Source organism: Pseudorca crassidens, chromosome 7 (assembly GCF_039906515.1).
Source record: "Pseudorca crassidens isolate mPseCra1 chromosome 7, mPseCra1.hap1, whole genome shotgun sequence".
Lineage (NCBI taxonomy): Eukaryota > Metazoa > Chordata > Mammalia > Artiodactyla > Delphinidae > Pseudorca > Pseudorca crassidens.
Window position 1 is genome coordinate 4,459,788 of NC_090302.1, and position 20,165 is coordinate 4,479,952.

The window sequence follows — 20,165 nt, forward strand, 5'->3', positions numbered from 1 at the left end:
TGGCTGTCCCCAGCATGGGGACGAGGTCTTCCGTGGAGCCACTCCCCCTGTGGAGTCAGAATGGCAGTTGCACTGTTTCTTCGTTCCTTGTAGACCCACAGGCACGTTGTCTCACCTCTGGGAGCTTGAGCTCTGTCATCAAATGGTAATATTTGGTTCTACTTGATAAGGATTGATGTGAAACGCAGGTGAGAGAGCGAGTCTAAAAACCACTTCCTGGCCTTCCCTGGTGGCGCAGTGGTTGGGAGCCCGCCTGCCGATGCAGAAGACGCGGGTTCGTGCCCCGGTCCGGGAGGATCCCACATGCCGCGGAGCGGCTGGGCCTATGAGCCATGGCCGCTGGGCCTGCGTGTCCGGAGCCTGTGCTCCGCGGCGGGAGAGGCCACAGCGGTGAGGCCCGCGTACCGCAAAAACAAAGCAAAACAACAAAAAAAAACCACTTTCTCAGTTTTGTTTCGTTTTCCTTTGCTTTTTCAGAAATGTTCTTTTGGGGGCCAGAGTCTAGGTATATATGAATGCAGATCCTCACTCATTCTCAAATAAACCCAGGAATCTCGACTGAGAGGATCACTTCTCTGTAGGCCATTACCCCAGGTAATTATTTGTTGTTTTTTTAATTGAAAATTTTTAATTTTTTAAATTATTTATTTGGTTGCATTGGGTCTTAGTTGCGGCAGGCAGGCTCCTTAGTTGTGGCATGCGAACTCTTAGTTGCAGCATGCATGTGGGATCTAGTTCCCAGACCAGGGATCAAACCTGGGCCCCCTGCATTGGCAGCGCGGAGTCTTAACCAGTGTGCCACCAGGGAAGTGTTGGTAGTTATTTGTTAAATAAACATTTAAGACTTTTTTTTCAGGCACTTAATATGTGCCAAGCACTGAAAAGTAAAAAATACGGAACGGATCCTTGCCTCCTAACAGACTCAGAATTGCTGAGGATGGAGCTTGTAGGTGGGAGACAGATAAGTAAACAGCTCAGCCTAACATGGTAAATGCAGTGATAGAAACCATGTACAGAGTCCTGAGGGGATAGAGAAAAAAGTCATCAAAGACAGACTGGAAGGGAGGGAATGAGTCAGACAAGCCCCCAGGCATGATGATGCTCAGAGGTAGTTCTCAAATCTGGCTCCCCCCACCCCCGCCCCCGAAATATTTACTTATTTATTTATTTTGCCTGTGCTGGGTCTTAGTTGTGGCCTGCGAACTCTCAGCGGCGGCATGCATGTGGGATCTAGTTCCCCGACCAGGGATCGAACCCCGGCCCCCTGCATTGGGAGTGCAGAGTCTTACCCCCTGGACCACCAGGGAAGTCCCCCAAATCTGGCTTTTTATCAGACTTACTGGTGGAGTGTTTTTTAGAACGAATCTGAATTTTATCAGTGGTATCTCACCATCTGCTTTGCTTTTTTTTTTTTTTCCCCAAGTTCCTTTGGTGAGTCTGATGTGCATTCAGGTTTAAGAACCAGGCAAAGGTATGAAGGGTAGGTGTTCAGGGCAGATAGATGGAAGAGCTTCCATAAAGGCAGGTAATGCCAAACACCAGGAAGCATTTTAGGAAGAGCAAGTGAGGGGGAATGGCAAGAGATGATGCTGAAGCCAGATCATGGAGAGCCTTGTGTGGTGAGGCCAAAAACTTTAATTTTATCGGTCAAAGGTAGAGGAGGCATTTGTGCTTTTAGAGTCTGGTTTTTGCTTTGGCCTTTGGCAGCATTTTGGAGGAAGAATTGATGGTGGATCAAACAAGAGGCAGATCATTTAGGTTTCTTTTGTAATCCAGACAAATAATGAAAATGTATTGAACTAAGGAAATGGCAGTCTCACTGGGAGTAAAGTACAGATGTAATCAAGGTGGTAGACTCTATAGAACTTGTAGAGATGGGGGCTAAGGGAGGAGAGTAAAGGAGAATTCACAGGTTACTGGTTTGAAAAGTGAAGTCATGGTAATACCATGGATATAGAGAATACAGGACAGATAACACATTTACGGAAGGGACCTTGTTCTGTTCTGGTCCTGTTTACTTTGAGGCAACTGTCAAGTGAGCATAGATTCACTATACAGTTGGATATTGAGTACGGTCAGCCTTCCATATCTTTGGGTTTCCCATCTGTGGATATAGAGGGCCAACTGTGTTCCCTGTACTGCACTATTTTATGGAAGGGACTTGAGCATCTGCAGATTTTGGTATGTGTGGGGGGACTCCTGGAACCAGTCCCCTGCAGATACTGAAGGGCAGCTGTATATCGTTGTGGAATTCTGGGCTAGGCTATCATTTATTGAGTAGCTGAAACACAGTTAAACATTGCATTGAGTTTTACCTACATTCTCAGTCTTTGGGAAGCTTCATTATAAATAGTAGTTGAAGAAATAGGTTGAATTGTCACCCACAAAGAGGATATTGAATGAAGGGATAGAGTCCTGAGGACAAACCTTTGGAAATTTTGATATGAAGCAGCGGGAAAAGGAACAGATGATTATGGGGGTTGGGTAGAGGAAGTGAGAGAAGAATGGTGTGCCGTCATAGCTAAGGAATACATGGTTAGCAGTTTCATACGCTTTAGAGGAGTCCAGTAAAGAACCTATTGGATTTGGTATTAAAGAGATTATTAGGGACTTTTGTGAAAACATTCAGTGAAACATAAGGTAGAAGCCAGAGTGCAAAGGAGCTAAAGAAGTGAATCTAAATTATTTTTTCAAGGGGAGTTCCCTGGTGGTCCAGTGGTTAGGACTCGGCGCTTTCACAGCCGTGGCCCGGGTTCAGTCCCTCGTCGGGGATCTAAACTAAGATCCCTTGAGCCGCTCAGCGTGGCCAAGGAAAAAAATAAATAAAAGCAATTGCGAAGAAGTTTAAAATAAATAAATAAATAAATTTTCAAAAAGTTTAGCTAGGAAAGGTAGAAGAAAGTGATTGTTATTTGAAGTTTCTGGCCAGCTATTATTGAGAAATGATATCCCCTGGATAAGTCAGTAGAAAGTTACAGTTATACCTCTGGTGAAGCATCCTATGTTATTGGCAAAAAAACTGTCTCTCTGATGCACAGGAGCCACTCTTATTTCTGTCATGCAGCTTGAGGATTCCCTGGACTCCCCCATTTGTGGTTCAGTAATGATTCCAAGCAGTAAAAACACTGATGAAATTAACAAAACTGTCCTCCAGAAGAACTGAATTGTGCAAAAATTTGCAGGATTCATAGTCATCTACCAGTAGTTTTCCCTTAAAAGAAAAATTTCAGTATACCCTGTTCAGATTTTTTGGGCTTAGCTATCAGGCCAATGATGATTTTAGTTTTAGGAATATAACCACACCCATTTATGGCCTTTTGAGAGGAACTGTGGAAACATGTTTCTGTTGTTGATGTGCTATAGCACTGTCCTCTCTGTTTTCTAAATTCCACGGCACTTATCTGTTATATGGCAGTAACTCCTATCTACTTTGAGAAAATTTAGTTTTGCTTTCTGGAATGTGGAAGTAGGCTAGCTCTCTGAGTGAGTGAAATAAAGAGCAGACTCCATAATTTTTTTACTAGAAGGTTTATTGTGCTAACTAACTTCTCTGTTAATAATTATTTTAAAGTATACAACATTTTATTTGTACTTCAGTACCTTAATTTTTTCAGTTGACTGCAGTCTTGTTTCCTGCTCAAGTCAAGCTTGAAACAATTGATGTTTGAGAAATCTCCCATAAATTTCATTTTCTGTTCTTGCATGGTCTAGAAGGGTGAAACTTATTGAATCAGATTACATCACTGGAAAAACACAGCTTCTGCAGACTTTTAACTTCCTGGTATTATATTACTGGTTTTTCAAGTATAAGAAGTTCTTTGAAGGAAATTTATATTCTGCAGAAACATAGTGTCCATTCTGTTACTTCGTATTCCCTAGTTTGCAGCACCCTTAAAAAATGTAATTGAATTAGAATTAGTGTTAGGAAAGGGCAGGACTCTCCAGCTGAACTAGCATATTACTTTTTTTATTTTTCACATGAGGACTGTGTAACTCATGTTATCTTTCTGCTCTACTTTTCAGGAAGCTCCTAAATTAGGACTTAGTGAAATTAAATTTCTTCTAAATAAGTTTTGATTTCTCTCCCTTTTTAAATTGCCTTCTAAAATGTCTTTTTCTTTATACTTTAATGTTGAAATCTGCCCTAAATTCTTTTCAGAAGCATGAAGAAAGTATACAGTTAATATTTAATGAATTTAAAAAATCAGTTCACAAGACAAATACATGTTTTTGATTGTACAGAAATTATAAATACTGTCAAGATGTGATCAGTTTCCCATTAGCAGAGCTTATTATGCACTCTGAATTTTTGGGTGATAATGCATTCAAAAACTTAACATTGTCAAGTTTCTGTACCCAAGTATTCAATGACTTGGGTCATGTTTCTTAACCTTTTATTGTCCCTTCTCCCTCTCTGAAAGGAAACGTTTAAGACATTTTTTTCCTATGAATTTCCCATGAATTTTAATACCACCAATATATTGTATACTTCTTTACATAATGTACATATACCTGTGCTTTATATGTAAAAAGAGTAGGATGTGTTCCACTAACCGGTTTTCATTTCCTTGAGGATGATGTCACTCCTGATGAGAATGCATGGATTAGGTTCATCCAGTTAGGAAATGAACTTCATTGGGTTTACAGTTGGGTTTGTAACTTTTTTCCCATTAGGCTGATATACATTCATTAGATAATGAAGATCAAGTTTTCAAGATGGTTTTCTTGGGTAATTTCCTGGCCCAATTCCCAATAAAATGTTTCCATATGATAGAACACTTGGTTCGATTTCCCTTGGGTGTGGTTTTCTTCTTTTTTGTCAAAGACTGGCTAATAGCTGTTTGGATAATACCTTGAGTTTGTCTGATGTTTTTCGCATGAATAGACTGGGGTTGTGGGTTTGGGGAAGCATACTGCAGAGTTGAAGTTCCTGTCTCATCACATTGTGTCAGGGGTTACCAACATGACTTAACCACTGGTGATGTTAACCTTGATCACTTGGTTTAAGGTTGTGTTTGCCAGGTGTCTCCACCGTAAGTGTGATTTTCACTTTGCATACTTTCTTATTTAGAAGTGTTTCACCAAGTCCAGCCCTCACTCAAGATAGGGTGGGATTAAGCTCCACTTCCTGGAATGGGAAGTATCTGTATATATTATTTGCGATTCTTCTATAAGGAAAGTTTGTTCCTTCCCCCACATTTGTTTATTCATTCATTTGTATCAGTATGGATTCATATATATTTATACTGTGGGTTATAATCCAATATTACATTATTGTGTTACTCAGATTGTTTCAGCTTTGGCCACTGAGAGCGCTTTCAGGTTGGTGGCTAATATGTCCCTTTGACATGCCCCCATCCTTTTGTATTTTGAGCACTTTGTTTCTGCTCCTGTAAGATGCTCCAGGCTCACTTGTATTTTTCCTGCTCCAGCCTCTTGTTTATTTCATTGCAAAACATTTGATTCTTGTTTAGCCACAATACACTGCTTACTGACAGTGAACTTTCTATTTGCTTTTATATGCATTTAGTGGCATCTTAGCTTGCTTTTATTACACCTCATTAGAATTGGAGATCTCTTTGGATTTTGGCTTCCACCCTATTTTGCTAATCCTCTGTTTCATGCCATCTGCAGTTCTGATAAACTTGACTCGTGTATTTTTCTTCAAACCTTTGACACATTTGATTCTTGGGATTTCCTCTCGTTTCCTGGTACCAACTTGCTACTTTGCTCTCTTTGAGACTGCTAGGATTTGGGAAATTAATTTCTTTTTTAAAAATTTTATTTATTTTTTATACAGCAGGTTATTATTATCTATTTTATACGTATTAGTGTATATATGTCAATCCCAATCTCCCAATTCATTCCACCACCACCACCACCACCACCACCACCACCACCCCCTGCCACTTTCCCCCCTTGGTGTCCGTACGTTTGTTCTCTACATCTGTGTCTCTGTTTCTGCCCTGCAAACTGGTCCATCTGTACCATTTTTCTAGGTTCCACATATATGCGTTAATATATGATATTTGTCTTTCTGACTTACTTGACTCTGTATGACAGTCTCTAGATCCATCCACGTTTCTGCAAATGACCCAATTTCATTCCTCTATATGGCTGAGTAATATTCCATTGTATATATGTACCACATCTTCTTTATCCGTTTGTCTGTCAATGGGCATTTAGGTTGCTTCCATGACCTGGCTATTGTAAATAGCGCTGCAGTGAACATTGGGGTGTATGTGTCTTTTTGAATTATGGTTTTCTCTGGGTATATGCCCAGTAGTGGGATTGCTGGGTCATATGGTAATTCTATTTTTAGTTTTTTAAGGAACCTCTGTACTGTTCTCCATAGTGGCTGTATCAATTTACATTCCCACCAACAGTGCAAGAGGGTTCCCTTTTCTCCACACCCTCTCCAGCATTTGTTGTTTGTAGATTTTCTGTTGATGCCCATTCTAACTGGTGTGAGGTGATACCTCATTGTAGTTTTGATTTGCATTTCTCTAATAATTAGTGATGTTGAGCAGCTTTTCATGCGCTTCTTGGCCGGCTGTATGTCTTCTTTGGAGAAATGTCTATTTAGGTCTTCTGCCCATTTTTTGATTGGGTTGTTTGTTTTTTTAATATTGAGCTGCTTGAGCTGTTTATATATTTTGGAGATAAATCCTTTGTTGATTCGTTTGCAAATATTTTCTCCCATTCTGAGGGTTGTCTTTTCGTCTTGTAGTTTGCTTTGCAAAAGCTTTTAATAGGTCTCATTTGTTTATTTTTGTTTTTATTTCCATTACTGTAGGAGGTGGATCAAAAAAGATCTTGCTGTGATTTATGTCAAAGAGTGTTCTTATGTTTTCCTCTAAGAGTTTTATAGTGTCTGGTCTTACATTTGGATCTCTAATCCATTTTGAGTTTATTTTTGTGTATGGTGTTAGGGAGTATTCTAATTTCATCCTTTTACGTGTAGCTGTCTAGTTTTCCCAGCACCACTTATGAAGAGACTGTCTTTTCTCCGTTGTGTATGCTTGCCTTCTTTGTCATAGATTAGTTAACCATAGGTGCGTGGGTTTATCTCTGGGCTTTCTGTTCTGTTCCATTGATCTGTATTTCTGGTTTTGTGCCAGTACCATATTGTCTTGATTACTGTAACTTTGTAGTACAGTCTGAAGTCAGGGAGTGTGATTCCTCCAGCTCAGTTTTTTTACCTCAAGACTGCTTTGGCTATTCGGGGTCTTTTGTGTCTCCATACAGATTTTAAGGTTTTTTGTTCTAGTTCTGTAAAAAAATGCCAGTGGTAATTTGATAGGGATTGCATTGAATCTGTAGATTGCTTTGGGTAGTATAGTCATTTTCACAATATTGATTCTTCCAATCCAAGAACATGGTATATCTCTCCATCTGTTTGTGTCATCTTTGATTTCTGTCATCAGTGTCTTATAGATTTCTGAGTACAGGTCTTCTACTTCCTTAGGTAGGTTTATTCCTCGGTATTTTATTCTTTTTGTTTCAGTGGTGAATGGGATTGTTTCCTTAATTTCTCTTTCTGATCTTTTTTTGTTAGTGTATAGGAATGCAAGAGATTTCTGTGCTTTAATTTTGTATCCTGCAGCTTTACCAAATTCATTGATTAGCTGTAGTAGTTTTCTGGTGGCATCTTTAGGATTCTCTATATATAGTATCATGTCGTCTGCAAACAGTGACACTTTTACTTCTTCCTTTCCAATTTGTATTCGTTTTATTTCTTTTTCTTCTCTGATTGCCGTGGCTAGGACTTCCAAAACTATGTTGAATAATAGTGGTGAGAGTGGACAACCTTGTCTTGTTCCTGATCTTAGAGGAAATGCTTTCAGTTTTTCACCTTTGAGAATGATGTTTGCTGTGGGTTTGGTGTATATGGTCTTTATTATGTTGAGGTAGGTTCGCTCTGTGCCCACTTTCTGGAGTTTTTATCATAAATGGGTGTTGAATTTTGTCAAAAGCTTTTTCTGCGTCTGTTGAGATGATCATATGGTTTTTATTCTTCATTTGTTAATATGGTGTATCACATTGATTGATTTGCATATATTGAAGAATCCTTGCATCCCTGGGATAAATCCCACTTGATCATGGTGTATGATCCTTTTAATGTGTTGTTGGATTCTGTTTGCTAGTGTTTTGTTGAGGATTTTTGCATCTATATTCATCAGTGCTATTGGTCTGTAATTTTCTTTTTTTGTAGTATCTTCGTCTGGTTTTGGTATCAGGGTGATGGTGGCCTCGTAGAATGAGTTTGGGAGTGTTCCTTCCTCTGCAATTTTCTGGAAGATTTTGAGAAGGATGGGTGTTAGCTCTTCTCTAAATGTTTGATAGAATTCACCTGTGAAGCCGTCTGGTCCTGGACTTCTGTTTGTTGGAAGATTTTTAATCACACTTTAAATTTCATTACTTGTGATCGGTCTGTTCATATTTTCTATTTCTTCCTGATTCAGTCTTGGAAGGTTATACCTTTCTAAGAATTTGTCCATTTTTTCCAGGTTGTCCATTTTATTGCCATAGAGTTGCTTGTAGTAGTCTCTTAGAATGCTTTGTATTTCTGTGGTGTCTGTTGTAACTTCTCCTTTTTCATTTTTAATTAATTTGAGTCCTCTCCCTCTTCTTCTTGATGAGCCTGGCTAAAGGTTTATCAATTTTGTTTATCTTCTCAAAGAACCAGCTTTTAGTTTTACTGATCTTTGGTATTGTTTTCTTTGTTTCTATTTCATTTATTTCTGTTCTGATCATTATGATTTCGTTCCCTCTACGAACTTTGGGTTTTGTTTGTTTTTCTTTCTCCAGTTCCTTTAGGTGTAAGGTTAGATTGTTTATTTGAGATTTTTCTTGTTTCTTGGGGGTAGGCTTGTATTGCTCTACACTTCCCTCTTAGAATTGCTTTTGCTGCATCCCATAGGTTTTTGGGTTTTTGAAAAATTAATTTTTAAAAATTAAAAATTTTTAAATTAAAAATTGGGTCTTTGGGTTGGGTCTTTGTTGCTGCGTGCGGGCTTTCTCTAGTTGCGGCGAGCGGGGGCTACTCTTTGTTGTGGTGCGCAAGCTTCTCATTGCGGTGGCTTGTTGCAGAGCATGGGCTCTAGACACGTGGGCTTCAGTAGTTGTGGTACGTGGGCTCAGTAGTTGTGGCTCGTGGGCTCTAGAGCACAGGCTCGGTAGTTGTGGTGCATGGGCTTAGTTGCTCCGCGGCATGTGGGATCTTCCCGGGCCAGGGCTCTAACCCATGTTGCCTGCATTGGCAGGCGGATACTTAACCACTGCACCACCAGGGACGTCCTCCTGTAGGTTTTGGATTGTCGTGTTTTCGTTGTCATTTGTCTCTAGGTATTTTTTGATTTTCTCTTTGATTTCTTCAATGATCTCTTGGTTATTTAGTAACGTATTGTTTAGCCTCCATGTCTTTTGTGTTTTTTATGTTTTTTTCACTGTAATTGATTTCTAATCTCATAGCATTGTGGTCGGAAAAGATGCTTGATATGATTTCAGTTTTCTTAAATTTACCAAGGCTTGATTTGTGACCCAAGATATGATCTATCCTGGAGAATGTTCCATGTGCACTGGAGAAGAAAGTGTAATCTGCTGTTTTTGGGTGGAATGTCCTATAAATATCAATTAAATCTATCTGGTCTATTGTGTCATTTAAAGCTTGTGTTTCCTTATTCATTTTCTGTCTGGATGATCTGTCCACTGGTGTAAGTGAGGTGTTAAAGTCCCCCACTATTTTTGTGTTACTGTCGATTTCCTCTTTTATAGCTGTTAGCAGTTGCCTTATGTATTGAGGTGCTCTTATTTTGGGTGCATATATATTTACAATTGTTATATCTTCTTATTGGATTGATCCCTTGATCATTATGTAGCATCCTTGTCTCTTCTAACATTCTTTATTTTAAAGTCTATTTTATCTGATATGAGTATTGCTACTCCAGCTTTCGTTTGATTTCCATTTGCATGGAATATCTTTTTCCATCCCCTCACTTTCAGTCTGTATGTGTTCCTAGGTCTGAAGTGGGTCTCTTGTAGACAGCATATATATGGGTCTTGTTTTTGTATCCATTCAGCGATCCTGTGTCTTTTGGTTGGAGCATTTAATCCATTCACGGTCAAGGTAATTATCGATATGTATGTTCCTGTTACCATTTTCTTAATTGTTATGGGTTTGTTTTTGTAGGTCGTTTTCTTTTGTGTTTCCCACTTAGAGAAGTTTCCTTCGAATTTGTTGTAGAGCTGGTTTGGTGGTGCTGAATTCTCTTAGCTTTTGCTTGTATGTAAAGCTTTTGATTTCTCCATTGAATCTGAATGAGCTCCTTGCCAGGTAGAGTAATCTTGGTTGTAGGTTCTTCCCTTTCATCACTTTAAATATATCGTGCCACTCCCTTCTGGCTTGTAGAGTTTCTACTGAGAAATGAGCTGTTAACCTCATGGGAGTTCCTTTGTATGTTATTGGTCGTTTTTCCCTTGTTGTTTTCAGTAATGTTCCTTTGTCTTTAATTTTTGTCAATTTTTTTTTTTTTTTTTTTTTTTTTTGTGGTACGTGGGCCTCTCACTGTTGTAGCCTCTCCCACTGCGGAGCACAGGCTCCGAATGTGCAGGCTCAACGGCCATGGTTCACGGGCCCAGCCGCTCCACGGCATGTGAGATCCTCCCGGACCGGGGCACGAACCCGTGTCCCCTGCATCAGCAGGCGGACTCCCAACCACTGCACCACCAGGGAAGCCCTAATTTTTGTCAACTTGATTACTGTGTGTCTTGGCGTGTTTCTCCTTGGGTTTATCCTGCCTGGGACTCTCTGCGCTTCCTGGACTTGGGTGGCTATTTCCTTTCCCATGTTAGGGAAGTTTTTGACTATAATCTCTTCAAATATTTTCTTGGGTCCTTTCTCTCTCTCTTCTCCTTCTGGGACCCCTATAATGCGAATGTTGTTGCGTTTAATGTTGTCCCAGAGGTCTCTTAGGCTGTCATCATTTCTTTTCATTCTTTTTTCTTTATTCTTTTCCATGGCAGTGAATTCCACCATTCTGTCTTCCAGATCACTTATCCGTTCTTCTGACTCAGTTACTCTGCTATTGATTCCTTCTAGTGTATTTTTCATTTCAGTTATTGTATTGTTCATCTCTGTTTGTTCTTTATTTCTTCTAGGTGTTTTTTCTTTAATTCTTGTAAGTCTTTGTTAAATATTTCTTGCATCTTCTTGATCTTTGCCTCCATTCTTTTTCCAAGGTCCTGGATCATCTTCACTGTCATTTTTCTGAATTCCTTTTCTGGAAGGTTGCCTATCTCCACTTCATTTAGTTGTTTTTCTGGGGTTTTATTTTGTTCCTTCATCTTGTACATAGTCATCTGCCTTTTCATTTTGTCTTGTCTTTCTGTGAATATGGTTTTCCTTCCACAGGGTGCAGAATTGTAGTTCTTGCTTCTGCTGTCTGCCCTCTGGTGGCTGAGGCTATCTAAGAGGCTTGTAACAGGCTTCCTGATGGGAGGGACTGGTGGTGGGTAGAGCTGGGTGTTGCTCTGGTGTGCAGAGCTCAGTAAAACTTTAATCTGCTTATCTGCTGATGGGTGGGGCTGGGTTCCCTCCCTGTTGGTTGTTTGGCCTGAGGCAACCCAGCACTGGAGCCTACGTGGCTCTTTGGTGGGGCTAATGGTGGACTCTGGGAGGGCTCCCGCCAAGGAGTACTTCCCAGAACTTCTGCCGCCAGTGTCCTTGTCCCCACAGTGAGCCACAGCCACCCCCCCCCCCCGCCTCTGCAGGAGACCCTCCAACACTAGCAGGTAGGTCTGGTTCAGTCTCCTATGGGGTCACTGCGCCTTCCCCTGGGTCCCAGTGCGCACACTACTTTGTGTGTGCCCTCCAAGAGTGGAGTCTGTGTTCCCGCCTGTCCTGCCGAAGTCCTGCAATCAAATCCCGCTAGCCTTCAAAGTCTGATTCTTTAGGAATTCTTCCTCCTGTTGCCGGACCCCAGGTTGGGAAGCCTGACATGGGGCTCAGAACCTTCACTCCAGTGGGTGGACTTTGTGGTATAAGTCTTCTCCAGTTTGTGAGTCACCCGCCCAGCAATTATGGGATTTGATTTTATTGTGATTGCGCCCCTCCTACCATCTCACTGCAGCTTCTCCTTTGTATTTGGATGTGGGGTATCTTTTTTGGTGAGTTCTTGTGTCTTCCTGTTGATGATTGTTCAGCAGTTGGTTGTGATTCTGGTGCTCGCAAGAGGGAGTGAGCGCACGCCCTCTACTGCGCCATCTTGAACCAATCTCTGAAAGTAATTTCATTTAACCCTTTTTACTTGAGTTTGGATGGTGGAGGCTCTGATGGTAGTATAAAACCCCAAATTGGAGACAGTCAAAAACTGTAAGTTTCAAACTTAGTAGTAATAGGTTTGTAGCTATTATATTTGCAACCATTACAGTTTATACTGCGTTGATGAGCAGTGAGTTATGGGCAGCAGTTCATACACACATGTGCAAATTCATGTGTATATATACTTTCTAACCAAGAGAAAATTCTTCTCTATATGAGTTTTTGTTATTGGTATGGAGTAATATTTGTGGATTTTTTACGTTTCCAGGGATTTCTGGAACATGGCCTCAGGGAATGTGAAAGGTTTCCTGAGCTTTTCACTTGACTCCAGTGCATTATTAGAACACTCCAAAATCTGTACTTTGAAAACATTGATAATTCTATGTCTCTGTATATAATTTCCCATCAGTACTGTATAGTTTTGAGCCTTCTTTATAACACAGCTGTATATTGCCTTATGATGTTTATTACTAACTGCTTCCATTATTTTTCATGTGTCACAGGTAAAGTTTTTACGAGTAGGCTCAGATTGAGTTTAGCCAGTGATTGATAAGCTGGCCAGCAGAATGTTCTGGATGTGGTCGAGGCACGTTGTAAGTTGAAGACATGATCATTAGTAGGAAATGTACCCATTCTCCACCAGAATAGGCCTGAAGTGTTGTGTGTTTTTTTCCTTTAGTCCTTCCATGTCTTCTTTTCTGGATACAGGTACAGAATGAGCACATGTTGTTGGTGTACACCAGGTGGTATTTCCACCATTGACTTCCTGCAACACTATGCATCTGAGACCCACTCCAGTGAATTTCAAAAAGCGGATGAAGACCTCTGCTACTGCTTAGAGTGTGTGGCTGAGTACCACAAAGCAAGGGATGAATTGCCATCCTTACATAAGGTACTTTACATTAATTGGGCAGTATTTTTCAGAGCTTGATAACTAGGAAGAGAATAAATTTGAACTCTGTTGGAAGCATTCAGGGAACTGACAATGTGATTTAAACTGTGAATGCTAATATACTTCTAGTATCTAACTCATTGCCTGGTAGATAGTAGGTGCTGAGTAAATGCTTATTTTTATTTTTATTTTTTTTCGGTACACGGGCCTCTCACTGTTGTGGCCTCCCCTGTTGCGGAGCACGGGCTCCGGATGGCAGGCTCAGCGACCATGGCTCACGGGCCCAGCCCTCCGCGGCATGTGGGATCTTCCCGGACCGGGGCACGAACCCGTGTCCCCTGCATCGGCAGGCGGACTCTCAACCACTGCGCCACCAGTGAAGCCCTAAATGCTTATTGATTGATAGAATTGAATTGAAATCTAATTTTCAGAATTTTATAGCAGAATAGCAGAATTTTATAATCCTCCACTTTTAGTCATTTTGATGTGAAACAGTTTCATGAAATGAAGTGACGTATGGGGTTTTTTTGGGTTCATGTTTTAATGTCATTGTGTTTGACATTGTTAACAGCCAGGTATCTGAATGGCTTGGGTTATTTTTTTATTGGCTAATAGTTCTTTTTTTTCCCCTCTCTTCATTTTTTAATGGGTAAATGGTATAAATCAATAAAGACAAGCATTTTTTCATTCACAGTAACCAAAGTGAAACATGTAATTTTAAATATGTGGCTTTGAATATTGGTTTATTATATTTATCTGATGAAAAATGGAATACAGACCATAGAGAAATGTATAATAATATAAAAAAGAGGAGGGGGATGATTAGTTATGAACCTTTTGAGGAAAACTTTTACGTTTACAAGGTTTCCTAGCTATGAAGCTAACCAATGTCTTTATGCTAAAGCTGATGTTTCAACGTAGTTACCTATGGCTGGAACATAGGGAAGTCAGAGGAGGCCCAGCTTGTGCCTTGGTAAAGAAGCTCCAACTTCTCATTTCCTTTTCAATAGAGTATAGTTGACAGAGCTGTTGATAGCAAAACTCTGCAAGAGTGATGTTTTAAACATCTCATGCTCTATGTACTCATGTTCATGTATCATAAAAGCCACTTTTATGTTTAGTGACTGTTTTCTTTAAATCTAATATATGATGTTTAGTACTTCTTTAAACTTCTGAATTTTTATACTTAGGAAAAGGCTTTCTAGAAGGATCATCACATCCAGTATATTTTGTTGATAATAAGATATAAAGCACACTGCCCATTTTTCTTTTCCTGTAGGTTTTATGGGAATTAGAAACCTCACGTCTCATAAATCACTTTGAAAAGGCCATGAAGGCAGAAATTGGAGACGATGACGAGTTATATATAGTAGACGACAATGGAGAGGCACAGCCGTTTGACTTTACTGGCCAAGACTTTGAAAATAAGCTTCGAGTTCCTCTTCTTGAAATACTGAAATATCCTTATTTGCTTTTACATGAGCGTGTTAGTGAGTATCTTGGGTGTTTCACAGTTGTATCATTTTTTTTTATTTTAAGAATTGTAAGAAAAAAAAAGAATTGTAAGAATTTGGGTTTATATTGAAAATCTGTTTCTTAAACATATAATTAGGATACTTATTATTATTTTTCCAAACGTTTTATTTTGAGCGTTTCCAAACCTAGAAAAGTGAATTACACAGTGAATACCATAAACACACCACAAAGATTCTACAGTTGCTAACATCTTGCTGTATTTGCTTTATCACATGTATATTCATCTATCCATTCAATTAATTTTCATTCTTGGAATGTGTCTGTAGCAGGGTTTTTCAAACTTGGCACTGTTGACAGTTTGGATAATTCTTGGTGGGTGAGGGACATGCTGTTTATTGTGGGATGTTTAGCAGCATCCCTGGCCTCTCTCCACTAGATGCTGGTAGTGACTTGCTCTCCCCATTACCCTAATTGTGACAACCAAAAATGTCTCCAGATATTGCCAAATGTCCCTTGGGAGTTGGGGATCAGGGCCAGTGAGGGACAGAATCGCCAGGTTGAGAACCACCGGTCTGTAGTAATTTTCAGTAATCACTATGGCATCGCATATTACGGCTGCCTAGATTTTGGTCATTTATATTTGCATTTCTTAATATGAATCTCTTGAAGACATTTTCCTGATCTATCAAATCTAATGAAATAACAGTACCTTTAAGGCACCCACTACTATATCTAGTCCACATTCAGATTTTCCCGGCAGTTGCAAAATGTGTTTTTTGGACGATTTATTTAAATTAGAGTCCAATCAGGGACTGTGCATTTGGTTCCATATTTCTTACATATCTTTTAATCCAGAATAGTTTACTCTTATATATGTGTGCACAGGTATAGATATAGATAGATAGATTTTTTTTCTTTTTTGTCATAACTTTGACTTGCTGCGACCAAATGGTTGCCCTAAAGAATAATGTGCTTCCTGGACTTTTCTGATTTCTTCCTTGTCATGTTATTTGACTTGTTTCTCTATTCTCTGTATTTTCAGTAAATTGAAAAGTATATCTAAAGATTTATTAGATAAATCAGTTCTTTCTAAATAAATTCAAAATAACTAGATTTTTAAATTCTAACACGTCATTTTTCAAGCATTTATTAAAGAGTACCATATCCAGAAAAGTACATAAGCTTGATTTTTCATAAACTAAACACACTTGTGTAGCTGGCACCCAGGTCAAGAAACAAAACATCATCAACACACCAGGAGCTCTCCTCTTGCTTTTCCAGTCATTGTTCCTCCTTCCCAAAGCTAACCACTGTCACTACAATATTCTTTGAAGCTTGACAAAATAAAGTTGATTCATCTGATGTGGTAAATGTATGAGTCTATTCAGTATACTTCTGAAAGAGTGATGAAGAAATTTCCATAAAGCAACAGGGATTAGGGTAGTGCTGGTACAGATAGACTAATGGAACAGTGTAGAGAGTCCAGAAGTAAACCAAATATATTTGGGGAATTTACTCTTTGGTGATGATAGCATTTCAAACCAGTGGAGAAAATGGATTACTCAGTAACTGAGTGTAGGACAAAATAGCCATTTGGGGGGCAAAGCTGATTTTATCACTGTGGTACAAGATAAAGTCCTCATGGATCAAAATGTAAAATGCTAATGGAATTGGACCTATAGCCATACTTCTAAGAAGATGCCCTCTGGAGATAATTATGCCCAGTGTGAAAAAAGATGTTTGTACTAGGAAAGAGCAATTCATAGGCACACAGTATGATCAACCTACCGGTCTTTCAGCAGCTAAATATCATTCCTACATTTACAGCATTTTTATGCCTCAGTTTAAAAAAAAAAAAAAGGGAACAACTTTTCATTCACTTACAGAGCAACCAAAGGAGCCAAATTTAGGGAATCTTGATAAGGTGATAAGATTTATGTCTTATGTTTACTGCCTTATTTTTTCTATTTAGATGAACTATGCGTTGAAGCACTTTGCCGGATGGAACAAGCTAACTGCTCCTTTCAGGTTTTTGACAAACATCCAGGGATCTATTTGTTTTTGGTCCATCCCAATGAAATGGTGAGTGTGAGTGTTAGGCAGTGGAAGAAGGAATATTTTATTTTTGCACCTATAGTATAGATAACTATAATAGAGGTTTTTGGTTGTACTTCATTTAAAATATTTGCCAAAATTATTCTCTTGTTGTTGTAACATTACTGCAGTTAAGGAGGGGGTGCTGGGGGGGCTCAAAGAAGAGAGTTAAGACAGTAGGGAAGCACTTCTGACAGGTGATGCTTCAGTTTAAAAGACAAATGAGGGGATAATCTGAACTTGCAGTGTGTTGACCTGAACTAATGAAGAAGGACTGTTCTCTCTTGCTTTTCTTGCTTGCCTGCCCCGCTCCAAGCACATGGAAACACCAGTTAAAACACTTGAAATAATTATTTTGCTAATAGATGAGATTTTTAACAGGTGATGGGGTAGAGGGGAGGGCAAGGAAATTCAGTTCCTAGGTGCCAGACAGGAAGAGGAACTGAGAATCAAAACAGTAGGTAGACAGAAGCAGAGAGCAACACCAGAGGCTCGGAACCTGACTTTGAGCTGATTGCTGGAGTTTGAGGACTTCTCATCATGTGGCGAGGCAGCGTGTGCAGTAGGACCTGTGCACGTTGGCCTCTAGAACTGAGTTACAATGTTAAGACAATAGCCATGAAGGGTTGCTCTGCCAATAGAAGGATAGTAAAGAGGCTTTATTTTTAAGTGGCAAAGAAAGAACATGGTAATGGGGTTTCCAGTCAGAATGGTGGTGAATTTCAGTCTCCTCTGTGCCAAACCCAAACAATGATAGAAAAAAATTCAAAAAGTGGAATTCTAAAAGGTATAATCACACTTTTCAAAAGGTAAATGTTTCTTTGGACCAGTAATGGAACAGAAATACAAAGTGATAAATGGTGGAAACCTGTATGTAGGCTTAGATGGCTGTAGGTAGCGGGGGACTGAGTTTGTGCATGATAATAAGAATTACAAATATACTCCAGGCAAGGGTAGAACCAGAGTCAAGGCCTGTGCTTAAAATAAGGGTGGGGCTTTCCTGCCTGTGAAAGAAGATTGACAGAAAGTACAGCCAGCTGCTCTCTGGGACTGGCTTTCTTAAAGCTGCAAACCAGTAGAGGAAGCTGGTCCAGCTGAGCAACCAGGTCATGGGCCAGGCACTTGCAGGCTTGGTGACTGGGTCTGCAGGGCCAGGAACGACTGTATGCTTCATTATATATGTGTTTTTATAGATCAGGAAACTGAGTCAGGAGACTTAACCACAGTTACACAGGCTAGTATGGTGACTTGGATTTGTATATAGGCAGCCTGACTCCAGAGCCCTAATGCTTTTTTTTTTTAAGTTTTTATTTGAAAATACTTTAAAATTTTCAGAAAATTCTCAAAAATAAAAAAAAGTAGAAAACACCTGTATACTCTTTAGCTGTATTCACCGATTATTAATGTTTTACTCCATTTGTTCTATCATTTGCTTTCAGTTAACTACAAAGCTGTTTGTTTTCTGAACCATTTGAGAGTAGGTTGCATATATCATAGCCTTTTGCCCCTAAATACTTCAGTGTATATTTCCTAAGAATAAGTATATTCTCACAATATTATAAACTTCAGTGAATTTAACATTGATACAGTAAGGTCTGTTTTCCAGTTGTGTCATGTGATCCAGTGTACTTTGTAGCATTTTCCCCCTGTACTTCAGTATCCAGACCAGGATCAGGATTTACATGTAGTTGTGTTACATTAGTCTCCCTTAATCTGTAACATTTCCACAGCCTTTCTTTGTCTTTTATGACAATTACATTTCTGAAGAATAGTCATTTCTGCCTCCCTCCCATTTACAAAACATAGAATGCTTTTCATTTTGGGTTTGTCTGATGCTTGCGCATGGTTAGGCTTCGGTTATACGTTCCAGCTGGAGTACTACATAAGTGATGGATGTTATGTCCTTCTCAGGGTGTCAGATATACAGGCATGCCGTATCATTCGGCCTCTCGTGGTGATGTTAATTTTGATCATCTAGTTGAGGTGTTGTCCAGTTTCTTCACTGTACAATGTCTAGTTCTTAAGTACTCTAAGATCACATAAATACCTTACTCCTCACCAAAATTTTCTCCTAAATTTAGCATTACCTGGTGGTTCTTCCCTGAGCCAGTTTTTCTAAGGTTGCAAAATAATTTCAACCCCAGCACTTTACATATTTACCAGTCAGCACTTGACATTGATTGTACTATAATCAAGAGCCATTTTCCCTGCTCTTCATTTATTCATCTGTTTATTATAAGTTATAGACTCATTGATTCCTTTGTATTTTTTTCGATAGCTTAAAATTCATTACTTAATTATGTTGGCATAGAGCCCATTCTTTTGTCCACTAGTTCTGTGTTTTGCAAACTTTTCTGCCCATAACCTAAGTAAAAATGTTCTTCATCGAGTTCACACACATATATATACGTATGTGACCTAAACATTTCACAAAACAGTACTTACTGTTACTATGAAGGATGCCCACTGATTTTTTTAAATTTTATTTAGTTTTTAAGGTTGGTTGTGATCACTAATTCAATTTGTAGTGCAGAATAAATTTAAAATCACTTCCCTATGCTATATTGCCATGTAGAGGTGACCTTTGATTTCTTTTGAGGTTTCTCTTTTCATTTTTTTTCCCTTTTTTTAACTTTCTATTATGGAACATTACAAACATACAAAAAATAGATTGGTGTAGTGAACCCCCATATATCCATCACTGTGCTTCATCTGTTATCAATATGTGGTCAATATTCTACTCCTGTTAAGTTTAGTTACCGCAAATCTTAGACATCAGAGCATTTCATCCATAAAATACTTTAGTACGTGTATCAAAAAGGTAAGTGCTTTTAAAAGAAAACAATTACATCAACACACTTAATAATAATAATATCATATTTCTAGTCAGTGTTTAAGTGAGTGGAAATAATTATCTCACAAATGCTTTATTAGGGTTAGTTCAAATCAGGATCAAGCAAGGTTCACATCGCATTCCAGTTGACCCTTGAGCAGCATGGGTTTGAACTGCATGGGTCCTCTTATACACAGATTCTTTTTAATAGCATGTAGTATAGTACTACACAGTTCGAGGTTAGTTGAATCCATGATGCAGAACCGGGATATGGAGGGCTGCCAACTATGTTATATTCGAATTATATTAGTGTATTCAACTACGCAGAGGGTAGGTGCCCCATGTGTGTTGTTCAAAGGTCAATTATAATTAGTATCTTCTGTCTTTTTTTTTCTTTTTTTCTGTCATCATGGACCTTTTGGTATATTTCCTTTAAATGTCTGAAAATCATATATTTTTCCTAAAGTACTTTATTCTATATGATAGTCTTTTTCTTCCAGTTTTATTGAGGTATAATTGACATATAGCATTGTATAAGTTTAAGATAT

At 39.1% G+C, this 20,165-nt stretch overlaps 1 protein-coding gene across 4 annotated transcripts in view; it reads left to right on the forward strand.

Annotated features, from left to right (window-relative positions):
- Positions 1 to 20,165, forward strand: part of SETX (senataxin) — an 81,225-nt gene that overhangs the window by 736 nt on the left and 60,324 nt on the right. For 3 of the 4 annotated variants that reach the window (XM_067742877.1, XM_067742879.1, XM_067742880.1), the window contains exons 2-5: positions 478 to 594; positions 13,031 to 13,214; positions 14,494 to 14,704; positions 16,663 to 16,772. In XM_067742877.1, the coding sequence (XP_067598978.1) occupies positions 13,038 to 13,214; positions 14,494 to 14,704; positions 16,663 to 16,772 (498 nt within the window). In that variant the 5' untranslated portion in view covers positions 478 to 594; positions 13,031 to 13,037. The remainder of the gene's footprint in view (positions 1 to 477; positions 595 to 13,030; positions 13,215 to 14,493; positions 14,705 to 16,662; positions 16,773 to 20,165) is intronic. The other variant, XM_067742878.1, reaches the window with a different exon arrangement.